Raw genomic sequence first — 13,271 nt, 5'->3', positions numbered from 1 at the left:
CCTCTCTTCCTCCAATCTCCGTGGGTGCTGTGCCTACCCTTCCCATCCTGCTGTGCTTGACTCTGGACTCGGCCACCTGAATTGATTTAGGCAATGGGATGTCAACAGATGTGAGCAAAGGCTTGAAATGTGCTTGCACATGTGGGTTTGCTCTCTCAAACTCTTGACTTTCACCATGAGAGGAACATGATGTGGACACTGCTCATCTAAGGAGGATGAGAGATATGGAGCTGACCTGGACCCAGCTTACAGCTGGAAGTCAGGCCCAGCTAAGCCAGCCCACAGATGTGTGAAGTGGCAACATGCTGCTGCAAGCCACTGAAGTTTCCAGGTTATTTGTTAAGTATCTTTGTTTGCATAATACTACATTAATACATACTTTTGTAAAGCGCAAAATGGTTATAGGTAGCACAATGTAGCCCACTGTGCTTATGTACTGCATAGACTGGAAATAGTAAGAATGGAGGCTGAATGGTCTGAAGAACCGGCACAGGACTGGAAATCAGAAGACCCGGGTTGCAGTGGTTTTTCTACCTTTAATGATAGTAGCTTATCTTATGAAATGCTCACCAGGTGCCAGGCATTTTTCTAGCAGTTTTATTAACTCATTTAATCCTAATAACAACCTTATGAGGTACATTTATTGATATTCCTACCTTAGAGATGAGGAAACTGAGGCACAGAGAGATTAAGAAGCCACCTGAGGTCTCACAGCTAGTAAGTGGCTGGACTGAGATTGGCACCTTGACAGGCAGTGTAATGGATGCTGTCGTGCGCCACCCAGGTGCCTGGTCACAGTGGAGGCACTCGTTTTCCCAGATGCCGGGAGAGTTGGCACCTGATATTTGTCAGCTGAGTCCCTCTCTGGGAGTTGTCCTTGACCAAAGGGAGATGCCTCACTCAAGTTACATCCTTTCTTGGGGATAGCACATCCAATGTCTGGTCAATATGTGACCAAAAGCCTGGTCAAAACTTCTTTGTCTACATTAGGGACAACTTGAAGTCCCTTCCAACTCAGGAGCTCTCTGCAGATCAGACTAGTCCTTTGAAGCTACTTCATCATCTCTGCTGAATCCTGCTTCCCTCATTTCCTTACAGGAGTTGGTTTCTAAAATGCTCCCTAACAAGCCTGCATACAAATAACCATCTCAGAATCAAATTCAAGCAACCCAACCTGAGATAGCTGCATTCCAGAGTCTGAGTCTCTAGACACAATGCAGTATTGCAAGGTATCTTCTTAGAGTTTCATTGTAAAGTGGGGACGATAATGCCTGTCTTATTGAGAGGGTTAAAAGTGGTAGCATTTCACATTCATTTTTCACTCTGCAGTGTGGCGATCTGCCTTCAGCCCCACCCTTTCCCACTCCATGGACGCTCTTACCACTATGGTCATCAATGACTTTTAATGACAGAACCCAACAGATATTGTTTATACTGGACTCTACTGCATTTGATTTTATCATCACTTGTGAACTTGGTCTTCTGACGATTGTTTTCCACAAGATTCCAACTCTCCCTTTCTTATTCAACTATCTCCTGCATATTCGTGACTCCCTATCCCAACTTCTTCCCCAAGCTTTGGAATAATTGTTCCACAAACAGTTGAACATATGTTGCTACTTGTTTTCTCCAAGTTCCTCAAACTCAGCATTTCCAAAATGGAAATCATCATTTTCTCCAGCAAACCTGCCCTTCCTTCTGTAATTTGCTTTCATTGGTGATACCATCCTTCCAGGCCACCATTCAAACAAAAAGGTGTTTTTCTTTAATAGTTCCTCTTTCTCACCCCCACATTAAATAAGCCTGTCTAATTTTCTCCTTGTCCCCAAACTTCTCCACTGTGTCCCTCCACTCTATTCCTTCTGTCATTGCCCCCCTTGAGACCCTCATCAGCTCTTGTCTGAGCAATTGCAATAGCTTCCTAAGTGGTCTCCTTGCTTCCAGCCGTGCTTTCTCAAATTCAACATCCAAACCACAGTGTATATGATCTACCTAAAAGGAAAATCTGATTATGCCATTCTTCTCCTTAAAACTCTTCAGTAGCCCCCATTTTCTACAGGATGATGCCAATAAAAAGCTCTTCATAATCAGAATCAGTGCAGTGGCCAAGATGTGGGTTTTAGAACCAGGCAGTTGGAAAAGATCCCTGGCTCCTCTGCTTATTACTGGTGTGGCCTTGGGCAATACCTTTAACCTTGCTAACAGAATGGAGATATAATAAAGGTATCTACTTGAGGCAGTTACTCACCAATTTTTCTACATACTATCTGATGTTTTCCAGCCTTTCTTGAGATTGGATTGGGACCATGAGATAATCTACTGGGAGTGGCATTGATGTGAGGCCTGTGACTTGCCTCCTTTTTCCTCTTTTCCTGCTGTGACAGCTTTGGAGGCCACACGTCCAGGGTGGCTCTGGACCGTGAGCTCCGTGAGGACACATAGCGCTTCACTGTGGCACCTCCAGCACTAGAACAGGGCCTTGTCCATACCAGGTGGTCAACAAATGTTTGCTGAATAAATTGACACCCACTTTGAACTTTGGAAAATGGAATATCTTTTTCTTAAAAATATGCAGAATAGATTTAAACCCTCGCATTAATCAAGTAGGGCTGCCATAACAAAACACCACAGACTGGGTGGCTTAAACAACAAAAATTAATTTTCTCAGTTTTGGAGGCTAGAAGTCCAAGATCAAGGTGTTAGCAGGTTTTCTTCTGAGGCCGCTCTCCTTGGCTTGCAGATGGCTGCCTTCTTGCTGTGTCCTCACATGATCTTTCCACTGTATATACAAGTGTCTGGTGTCTCTCTGTGTCCAAATCTATTCTTTCTATAAGGACACCAGTCATATTGAATTAGGGCCCACCCTAATGGCCTCATTTTAACTGAATTACCTCTTTAAAGTATTTATCTCAAAATATGGTTACAATTTGAGGTAGTAGGTGTTAGGACTTCAACACATGAATTTGGGGGGACACAGTACAGCCCATAAGAACCCTCATCTGTAGACTACCCTGTTCACTTTAACAGACCAGAGGATCTTTTCCTCTCAGGAGAAAAAATCTTGTAATAAGAATGATCAAGACAGGAGAAAGTAACACTTGTTGTGGATATGACATGACAGCAGCCCACACCTACTGTCGGTCCACTCACTATGTGCAAGGTCTTATGCTAAGTTCTGTAAGTGAATTGTCTCTTTCAATCTCAAAATTGAAGTACAGGAAGATAGAGGAAATTGTCTTAGGACATACAGCTGATAAGTGGTAGAGCTAGGATTTTAGGATTTGAATCCACTTATATCGCCCTACTCCCCATCTCAGCTAATTGTCACAAGTGCCCTGTGAGAGAGTATATGCTTTTTCAAAAAAAACTGATAATAAAATAGCAAGCATTTATATACTGTTCTCTACATGACAGGTACTCTCAAGTATTTCACATAAGCTAACTCATTTATAACCTCATAATAATGCCACGAGGTGATGGCATTATAACCATCACCAGTGCCATCACTGTCGCACTGCCAGGAGTCCCAGCAAGGAGGTGACACAGGGGGATCTGAGCCTAGGAAAGTCCACCTGCCACACTCAGCTGCTGCTTGGGACACAGGTTAAGTAACTTGGCCAAGGGCATGCCTCTTAGAAGGGAAAAGATTGGGCCTTGAATCTGGGCCTCTCTGGAGACCCCGCACTCCCTTCATTACTGTGCACCGTGCCTGCTTGCGCCTGCCTGTGCGCTGTGTTTTCCTCCACAGCCTTGGTGATGTGAACATCTCTGCCAACACTGATATCAAGGAGAGGGCTTTAATGCTGAAGAAAGAAGAGTTGGGGGAAATCCTCCTTTGCAGTGTTATTGGAGTAAACTCTTATTTCCCTTTGATTAGCTGCGTGTTTAATATTTCAAAACGCAATGGTCTTTAACAAATCTGACGGGTTAAACCTGGAAGGGGGTGGGAATCTTTAGCACAGTGGCAGTTGGGGCAGACTGACTTTTTATATTTATAAAAGTTGTGTCTGTCACAAGGCCTCTGAGAACACTTGTACAATTTAAAATACAAACTGGAAAAATACGTTGACATGATTGTCTGTCTTAAGGAATTTTTCCATAATCACAGTCTTAACATAAAAATTCCCGCTTGGTATCCCTCCCCAGGCAGAAGTTGGAGTGTACACGAGACTTTCCTTATGCTTAGAAATTAGTCTGAAATTCTTTATCCCAACAGAAGCTCATTTCAGACCAGAGCTCCCAATAGACAGCATCTCCATCCTTCCTTCTCCTTCTGCTTTTCCCCAACCTGGAGCCTGACGCTCCGCCCACTCCCCTTCCCCACCTGCAGGCATCTGTGCTGTCCCTTCTTGGAGTCTTCAGGGGTGCCTCGTGCCCACCCCTGAGGCCATAAGACCCCGTCAGGATCTGGATCCAGCCAACTGCTGACCTCCTGTCGTCCCCTCCTCCCCTAGGGCCCCCGTGGTGCCCCCACGTGTGCGTCTGCGCTGTCTCGATCCACCGGTTACTCCCTGCTGCTGCCCGGGATCCACCGGCTGTGCTCCGGGGCCGCCAATCCGCGAGGACTCGATGGAGCCCCTGTTTTGTTTCACTAAGCCTGCGATGTTTCATCTGCAAGTTCGGGGCCCTTTTATAGAGTCCTCGCTGTTATTGGTGTTCATTTGTTGACTTCTATCTGAAAATACCAAGGAAGGCAGGGTCTGGAGGTAAAAGCACCACCTTGTCCACAGTAGGCATCAATAAAAGGAGATCGCATCTCTTCTTTTACTTACAAAAAAAGAGAAATTACCCACGTTGCCTGACTTGTCAAATGAAAGACTCTAGTGAGGCAGAAATTGTTAGAGAGAAACTTGGAACAATTTTTAAAAATGTTTTTATTGTGGTAAAATACACATGACATAAAACTTACCATTTTGGCGATTTTTTAAATATACAGTTCAATGGCATTAACTCCATTCACAACGTAGTGCGGCCATCCCCACCACCCATCTCCAGAGCCTCTTCACCTTCCCCAGCTGACACTCAAAACACCAACTCTGCACTCTCATTACCTCCCCACCAAGCCCTGGTAACCCATAGTCTCCTCTCCGTCTCTATGAATTTGCCTCTTCTAGGCACCTCATAAAAGGGAGATCATACAATATTTGTCCTTTTGTATCTGGCTTATTTCACTTAGCATGATGTTTTCAAGGTTCTTCCATGTTGTAGCATGTGTCAGAATTCATTCCATTTTAAGGCTGAATAATAGTCCATTGTATGTATATACCACACTTTCTTTATCCATTCATCTGTAGTTGGAAAGTTAGGTTATTTGTGAACCTTGGCTGTTGTGAATCATGCTGCAATGAATATGGATATGGGAGTGCAGATATCTCTGCAAGATACTGACTTTAATCCTTTTGAGTATATTCCTAGAAGTAGAGTTGCGGGATCATCTGGTAAAACTATGTTTAATTTTTTGAGGAATTGTCATGGCCTCTATTTACCTCTTTACTCTGTGCTTTTCTTCATCTTCACTCTGTTCACAGGCCACCCTCTCTGTATTTCTGCCTTTTAAGCACCCCAAGAGGGAGGATAAAATTAGTTTAGAAAGCACTTGCTGGGCAGAGCATGCGAGGCAGGCCTCTGGTCGGCCAGCCTTTAGATGGAGCCTTTGGTCGAGAACCAGTATTTTTGGATGAGTTGTGTCCACATTATCAGTGTCACATGATAAAACCACCTCTGAACAGTGGACTGTGGATATTACAACATTCCTCAAAATTAGGCCATATGTAGGCACTCCAGGAAACACTAGTTCACAGGGAAAACCCCAGAGGGAATTACAGACCAGTGAGTATTTATTCCCCCTTGGGCATAACTTACTGCCTTTCTACAGACTTGTGCCATGGTCTGTCCTTATCTTTTAGTCCAGCTCTTCACTACTTGGCAAAGTTTGGTGTCATTTGGAAATGTTGAAGACTTCATTGAGCATTTCCTCCTGAAGCTCATATCCTGAATGGATTTGTGAATCCTGAAGATTCATAAATTAAAATGTGGAGTTCAGTATATTATGCAATACTTTAATCTTGATTTAAAGATGACTTCTCCCCCCTCCCCTCCTCACAGCCTGTAGCCTGTGCTCCTGGGAGCGTGAGGCAGTCGGTCCCTGTCTCTTTCCCGGTAATTTCATTCCAGAACATGAGAAGAAGCAGGGAAAAGGGAGCTGAAAGCTCTTACTTGAATAGTACCATCAGATGATGGCTTCGTACTCCTGGGCCTCGGAAGAAGTCTAAAACTGACTCCTGTGGGTGCCTTCCTGGTTTACTTGGTTAAAAACTCGGATTACAGCCTTCTTGACATGGGTGGTCTATTCCCTTTCTCTTCTACAATTCTCTCCCTCAGCCCCTGTTTTTCTGATAGTCTATTCTGCATAGGTTTTCACTGTTTGGATTCCCATTACCCTCTTAAGCAGTGGTCAAAATGATTCCACTCACCCCTCTCCCTCATGGTCCATGGGAAACACTCATGCATCCCTTGCTCTGATAAATTCTGAGGCATGGGCTTGCTCCTGATGTGGCCCTCTGTTCTGTGGCCCACTTTTGCTGTCCCTGTCATGAATCAGGCACAGTCCTTTGTGCCCCCATAACTGCAGGGACACATAAACGTTCTCCAGGCGTCCTGCTGAAGCTTTTAACCCTAGGCTTGAGCTGAGGGAAGAGTACCCATCCCTTCCCATAAGAATAAGAGTCACAGGGCATCAATTGTTTTCTCCAAAGAAATATGTTGAGGGTCCTTTCAGCATCAACACACTCTCCGCTCTTTGAAATTACCACGTTAGGATGGTCTGACACTCTGTTAGCATTCATTGTATTTTGGTGCCTCAGTTGAAACTTCTAATTTAACATCTTATTATACTTATTAGCTTTCCCTTTATCTGTTTTGCATCTAAAGCATTTCCCAAACCATAACAAAGCTCCCCCCACCATGCCATTATTACTGTTCTTTCCAGTTGTTTTTGAGGTGGAAACCTGCCACAGACTTGTTGAAAATCTAAATTGTTATAGCACAGTATGTAAGCTACCTTGCACAGTGTCTAGTAGGTAGTGAGTACTCAAATGTTAGTTCCTTGTTTCCTTTGATACTAATCAAGAAATCACATACACTGATGTCACCAATCTTACAAAAAAAGTCTTTGAGCATGGAAAAACTGATGATAAATACAAATAAATACGATTAATACAATTTTTCCAAAACTCGATTTTTGCTTGAAAAGCTGGAATTTTATTATTGGCAACAAATACAATCAGTGATTTCCTTGAAATGATGGGCTCACTTCGTATATTTTGGAGAAACTGCCTGCCAAATACCCAAGCCTGAAAAACCATGTATCTGTCAGTAGTTCTGTCATATAAAATTGTGTTACATGAAAAAAAGTGACTAGTTCAAATGCAGTTCGAACAGGTGCACAAGGGATTTTCCTTGAAACAACCATTGCTCTTTGGCTCACAGAAGTGTTTTAGAAGTGTCGTTCCTATTTTGCCACACAGAATATTAAAAAGATGTTTACTCATGGATTGAAATTTCATAAAATTAACAATTTTGGTGGGTTCAAGTGCATTGTTAAGTGAAACTGACATTTTAAAAAATTGTGGGACCTCTTGGAGAAGAATATGACAACTTGTAGTTTGGCATCGTGTCTTTGATTCATGCTAAGGTGCCAGAAGTTTTAGCCACCAGTACTTTTGCACTATCCATGCAAATCTCAACACAGTGAGAAAGGCAAATTATTTATTATTATTATTATGAAAATAGTTTTGATCTTGTGGACTCCCCAGGAATCCACAGACCACACTTTGAGAATTCCTGTTCTAGAACAGTCTGTTCCCCAGGAACAGACTGCTGTTCCCCAGTCTCATGGAACCCCAGGAATCCACAGAGCACACTTTGAGAATTGCTGTTCTAGAACAGTCTCTCAATCTTTTCCTAAAAATAATCTTTGTGAGATTGACATTTTGGAAAATTCAAGTCAATTCTTTTATAAAATGTCCTACAATTTGGATTTTCTGATTGTTTCCTCACGTTTAAGATTCAGGTTAAATTTTTTTTTTTTTTTTTTTGCGGTATGCGGACCTCTCACTGTTGTGGCCTCTCCCGTTGCGGAGCACAGGCTCCGGACACGCAGGCTCAGCGGCCATGGCTCAAGGGCCCAGCCGCTCCGCGGCATGTGGGATCTTCCCGGACCGGGGCACAAACCCGTGTCCCCTGCATCGGCAGGCGGACTCTCAACCACTGCGCCACCAGGGAAGCCCCAAGTTAAATATTTTTGACAAGAATACGATGTAGGTGATGTGTTCTTCCTATGCTATTGCATCAAGAAGCACTTACTGTCAGTTTGTCCCATTACTGGTGATTCTGTGTTTGATTACCTGATTAAGTGGGGGGGGGGGTGCCTGACAGATCTCTTTATAGTAAAGGTACTCTTTCCCCTTTGAAATTAGTAGAACTAAGAAACGGACACATACTCACCTGTGAAATCATTCTTGAAGACCATGTGGATATCTCGTTCTGCAAAATGGTTTTAGCATCCATTGATGATCTTTGCCTAAAACATGATTACACTGGAGATAGCAAAACGGTCATTTTTGAATTCTGTCATTCCTTTTACATTTATTAGCAGGAGTTGTTATGTAAAGAAGTGTTGTCTCTTCACTCTACCTCATTCTCTTTATAGATTCATGGATTCTTTTTTTTTTTTAAACAATTCAATAAATTAATTGGGCAAATGAGAACCCTTTTAAAATGCAATTGTGTTCTTTTCACTTGTCTCCATCAGTCTTTAAGCACTTCCTTGCGTTCTGGTATACAATAGTCAAGATTCACTTTCTATTTTCCCTGGACCAATCTTGGAACCAGCCATTTGTCCCAAGAGTTTTGGTTCCTTTTAGTAGGAACAATATTTAGAAATCAAGATCTGGGCATTATTTGTAGTCATTGTTATTAGGGGTGTCCTTGTTTTTAGACCCATGCAGTAGACAAAGCTACAGTGTATATATTTTTTAAAATAATCAATTCAGAATTACTCATACATGCAACAACATGGATACATTTCAAAAACATTACACTCAGTAAAAAAAAAGCGTCAAAAAAAGTCCTGTAGAGCCAAACCAGAAGCCTGGGGTCCACCCTGGCCCCACTGAGCCCAACCTAGAACAGCTGAGCCACAGCACACTGTCAGATCTGTAAGTGAGAAATAAAATGGTGTTTTTTTCAAGCTACTGAAATTTTGAGATTGTTGTGTATTGTTACTTGTATGTTGATGGGGGCAGTCGGGAGGAGAAGTGATGGTGCTCTTAGCAAACAAAATTTGGGTCCACATGCCCACGTGTGCAATAAAGCCAATCTACTGACACTGTGTTGTGGTGAAGGAAAGGGCAACGTTTATTTCAGGGCGCCAAGCAAGGAGTCCAGGGCAGCTAGTGCTCAAAAGACCTGAGCTCCCCAAAGGCTTTCAGGGAAAGGGCTTTAAAGACAGGGTGAGACAGCTACATGTAAAAGAATAAAATTAGAATATTTCCTAACACCATACACAGAAATAAACTCAAAATGGATTAAAGGCCAAATATAAGGCTGGACACTATAAAACTCTTAGAGGAAAACATAGGTAGAACACTCTTTGACATAAATTACAGCAAGATCCTTTTTGACCCACCTCCTAGAGTAATGAAAATAAAAACAAAAATAAATAAATGGGACCTAATTAAGCTTAAAAGCTTTTGCACAGCAAAAGAAACCATAAACAAGAAGAAAAGACAACCCTCAGAATGGGAGAAAATATTTGCAAATGAAGCAACTGACAAAGGATTAATCTCCAAAATATACAAACAGCTCATGGAGCTCAATATCCAAAAAAACCCCGAACAACCCAATCCAAAAATGGGCAGAAGACCTAAATAGACATTTCTCCAAAGAAGACATATGGATGGCCAACAAACATATGAAAGGATGCTCAACATCACTAATCATTAGAGAAATGCAAATCAAAACTACAATGAGGTATCACCTCACACCAGTCAGAATGGCCATCATGAAAAAAATCTACAAACAATAAATGCTGGAGAGGGTATGGAGAAAAGGGAACCCTCTTGCACTGTTGGTGGGAATGTAGATTGATAACAGCCACTGTGGAGAACAGTGTGGAAGTTCCTTAAAAAAGTAAAAATAGAACTACCATAGGGCCACGGCTGCAGACAAGAGCACAGAGAAGAAGGAAGAGAAGGTCCTGGTCAAGAAGCAGAAGACCAGAACCGTGTTCTCTCAGACGCAGCTGTGTGTGCTCAATGACAGATTTCAGAGGCAGAAATACCTCAGCCTCCAGCAAATGCAAGAACTTTCCAACATCCTGAACCTTAGCTACAAACAGGTTAAGACCTGGTTCCAGAACCAGAGAATGAAATGTAAGAGGTGGCAGAAAAACAACTGGCCCAGGAATAGCAACATTGTGACTCAGGGCCCAGCAACTACAGAATACCCGGGCTTCTATTCCTACCACCAAGGATGCCTGGTGAACTCTTCCGGAAACCTGCCCATGTGGGGTAACCAGACCTGGAATAACCCAACTTGGAGCAACCAGAGCTGGAACAGTCAGACCTGGTGCCCCCAAGCCTGGAATAACCAGACCTGGAACAGTCAATTCAACATCTATGTTGAGGAGTTCCTGCAGCCCCAGATCCAGTACCAGCAAAGTTCTCCTGTCAGTGATCTGGAGGCCACCTTGGAAACTGCCGGGGAAAGCTATAACATAATACAGCAAACTGCTAAGTATTTCAATTCCCAACAGCAAATCATGGATTTATTCCCAAATTACCCTCTGAACATACAGCCTGAAGATTTGTAACGATGGCTGTATTATTCAATCTCAATTTGAGCCGTGACTGTATTACTTCCCTAGAATTTTTCTTTTACAATTACGTCTCTCTCTGCCTTGATAAGCTGCTTTTCATTGTGCCTTTTGTGTCAATTTGGGGGTGTATGACTAGTGTCTAATCAAAGAGGTTTCAGAAGCATTGGCTTCTACGGACAACATGATAAAAGATGACTGGCGGCTATAGATAACTAGGTTATAATACTATTTTTCGGATATCTTTAGGATCTAGAACCTAACCTCAAGAATAGGGAGCAAAAGTACAAAGATGTGTGATGAAGGATTATTCGTATTTTCTGGGATGGGGAGGCTTTACTTGTTAAGAACCTCAGTTGTTAAGGTGAAGGGTTAAGCTACAATATGCTTCACTGATTTCCTCTACCCCTTTTTGCTTATTTTCCTTACAACCCCTAATTTTTTCCACCACTCTAGTATTTGTAGAAAGATGTTTTGATTTGTCCACATCATAATACCACCAGTTGGCTGGTTCATTTATAAGTACAAATAAATAAAAAAACTACCCACTTAAAAAAAAAAAAAAAAACTACCATATGACCCAGCAATCCCACTATTGGGCATATACCCTGAGAAAACCATAATTCAAAAAGATACATGTACCCCAAATGTTCATTGCGGCACTATTTACAATAGCCAGGACATGCAAGCAACATAAATGTCCATCAACAGATGAATAGATAAAGAAGATGTGCTACATCTATACAATGGAATATTTTTATTAAATTTTTTTTTTTTTATTTTTGGCTGCGTTGTGTCTTCATTGCTGCACACGGGCTTTTCTCTAGAAGCGGAGAGTGGGGTCGAATATTACTCTTCATTGCAGTGCACGGTGGAATATTTCTCAGCCATGAAAAGGAACAAAATTGAGTCATTTGTAGTGATGTGGATGGACCTAGAGTCTGTCATACAGAGTGAAGTAAGTCAGAAAGAGAAAAACAAATACCATATATTAATGCATATATATGGAATCTAGAAAAATGGTGCTGATGAACCTAGTGGCAGGGCAGGAATGGAGCCCCAGACGTAGAGAATGGACTTGTGGACACAGGGGGTGAAGGGGAAGCTGGGACTAATCGAGAGAGTAGCATTAACATATATACACTACCATGTGTAAAATAGATAGCTAGTGGGAAGCTGCTGTATAGCACAGGGAGATCAGCTTGGTGCTTTGTGATGACCTAGAGGGGTGGAAAGGCGAGGGTGGGAAGGAGGCTCAAGAGGGAGGGGATATATGTGTACATATAGCTGATTTAATTTGTTGTACAGCAGAAACTAACACAACATTGTAAAGCAATTACAATCCAATAAATATGTAAAAAAAAAAAGGATGAGGAAGAGGGGTCGTGGGGTGTGTGATCAGCTCGTGGACATGCTTCTGATTGGTTGGTGGTGAGGTAATAAGAATTCAACATCATCATCCTGGTTCCAAACTGTCTGGGGTCAACATGCTTGTGGGCAGCATACAGTTAACTTCTTCCACCTGGCGGGGGTTTCAGTATCTGCCAAACAGCTCAAAGACATGGCTCAGAATATTATCTAGAGCCCTTGAGGAGGAAATAGAGGTCCTTGGCTTTGTTTAATGGCTAAATTATCATTATTTTGTCTTGCTTGACTGTTTCCCTTTCTCCATGTTCTTACTTGTCTGATTAAATTTATTCTTTGACTGAATGAAGTTCTTCTACAGGCAGGTGGAGGACATGGGGAGGGGTTCCTGTTCTGGGAAGGCCCCATGGGGTCCTGCTTGGTTACAGTGCCGCTGCCGGGACTGCCGGGGATTGCTGGAGTGATCTCCTGCAGGAGCGGGAGTGCATGGGCTCCTGCTTGCCAGGCTTTTCATGGGCAGACTCTAATGAGTCACTGTCCATCCCGCATCGTCCACAGTGCTTGTTTCTCCATGAGCTATAGCTGACTTCACTGGAGTTGAACATATTTTCAGAAAGACTGGTGAACAGCAGTATGGTACCAACATGACTGGGCCTGAAATCCAATTCAGTTGATGGCTCTCAGCTCAAAATTTGGTGCAGGTCTCATGCCTGGTAAATACTCAGCACTTTTCTCCTTAATTCCAAACCCTTCCATTTGGACCACCTATGAACAAGTGGCAAATTTCATCCAAATAGGGGGAAAAAAACAAATAAACAATGGGCCAGCAACTGAACCTTGCAATCCATTAAATTGCAGTGGGACACACACCAAACTAGTATGGATTTTTTTAGTTCAATCAGATTTATTTCCCTCAAAATGGAATTCCTATCTCTCTGCAGAATATCTTTTCTTTTTTTTCCCAGAAAAACTTTATTACCAGGATCATCTGGCTCTCTAAAAACAATCTAAAATCACTGTGATCTGTAGC

General features: G+C 42.5%; 1 protein-coding gene across 1 annotated transcript; it reads left to right on the top strand.

The window, feature by feature from the left end:
• Window positions 1–460: 460 nt before the first annotated feature.
• On the top strand, window positions 461–10,873 carry LOC309829869 (homeobox protein NANOG-like; the record flags this gene model as incomplete). The annotated part of the gene is made up of 3 exons (XM_082666148.1): window positions 461–573; window positions 4,455–4,617; window positions 10,202–10,873. 3 exons carry the CDS (start codon window positions 461–463, stop codon window positions 10,871–10,873), a joined length of 948 nt encoding a protein of 315 aa, XP_082522274.1.
• Window positions 10,874–13,271: the final 2,398 nt, after the last annotated feature.

Source organism: Grampus griseus (assembly GCF_964374135.1).
Source record: "Grampus griseus genome assembly, chromosome: 11".
NCBI classification, from domain to species: Eukaryota; Metazoa; Chordata; class Mammalia; order Artiodactyla; family Delphinidae; genus Grampus; species Grampus griseus.
This window is presented reverse-complemented; position numbering and strand designations above follow the sequence as displayed.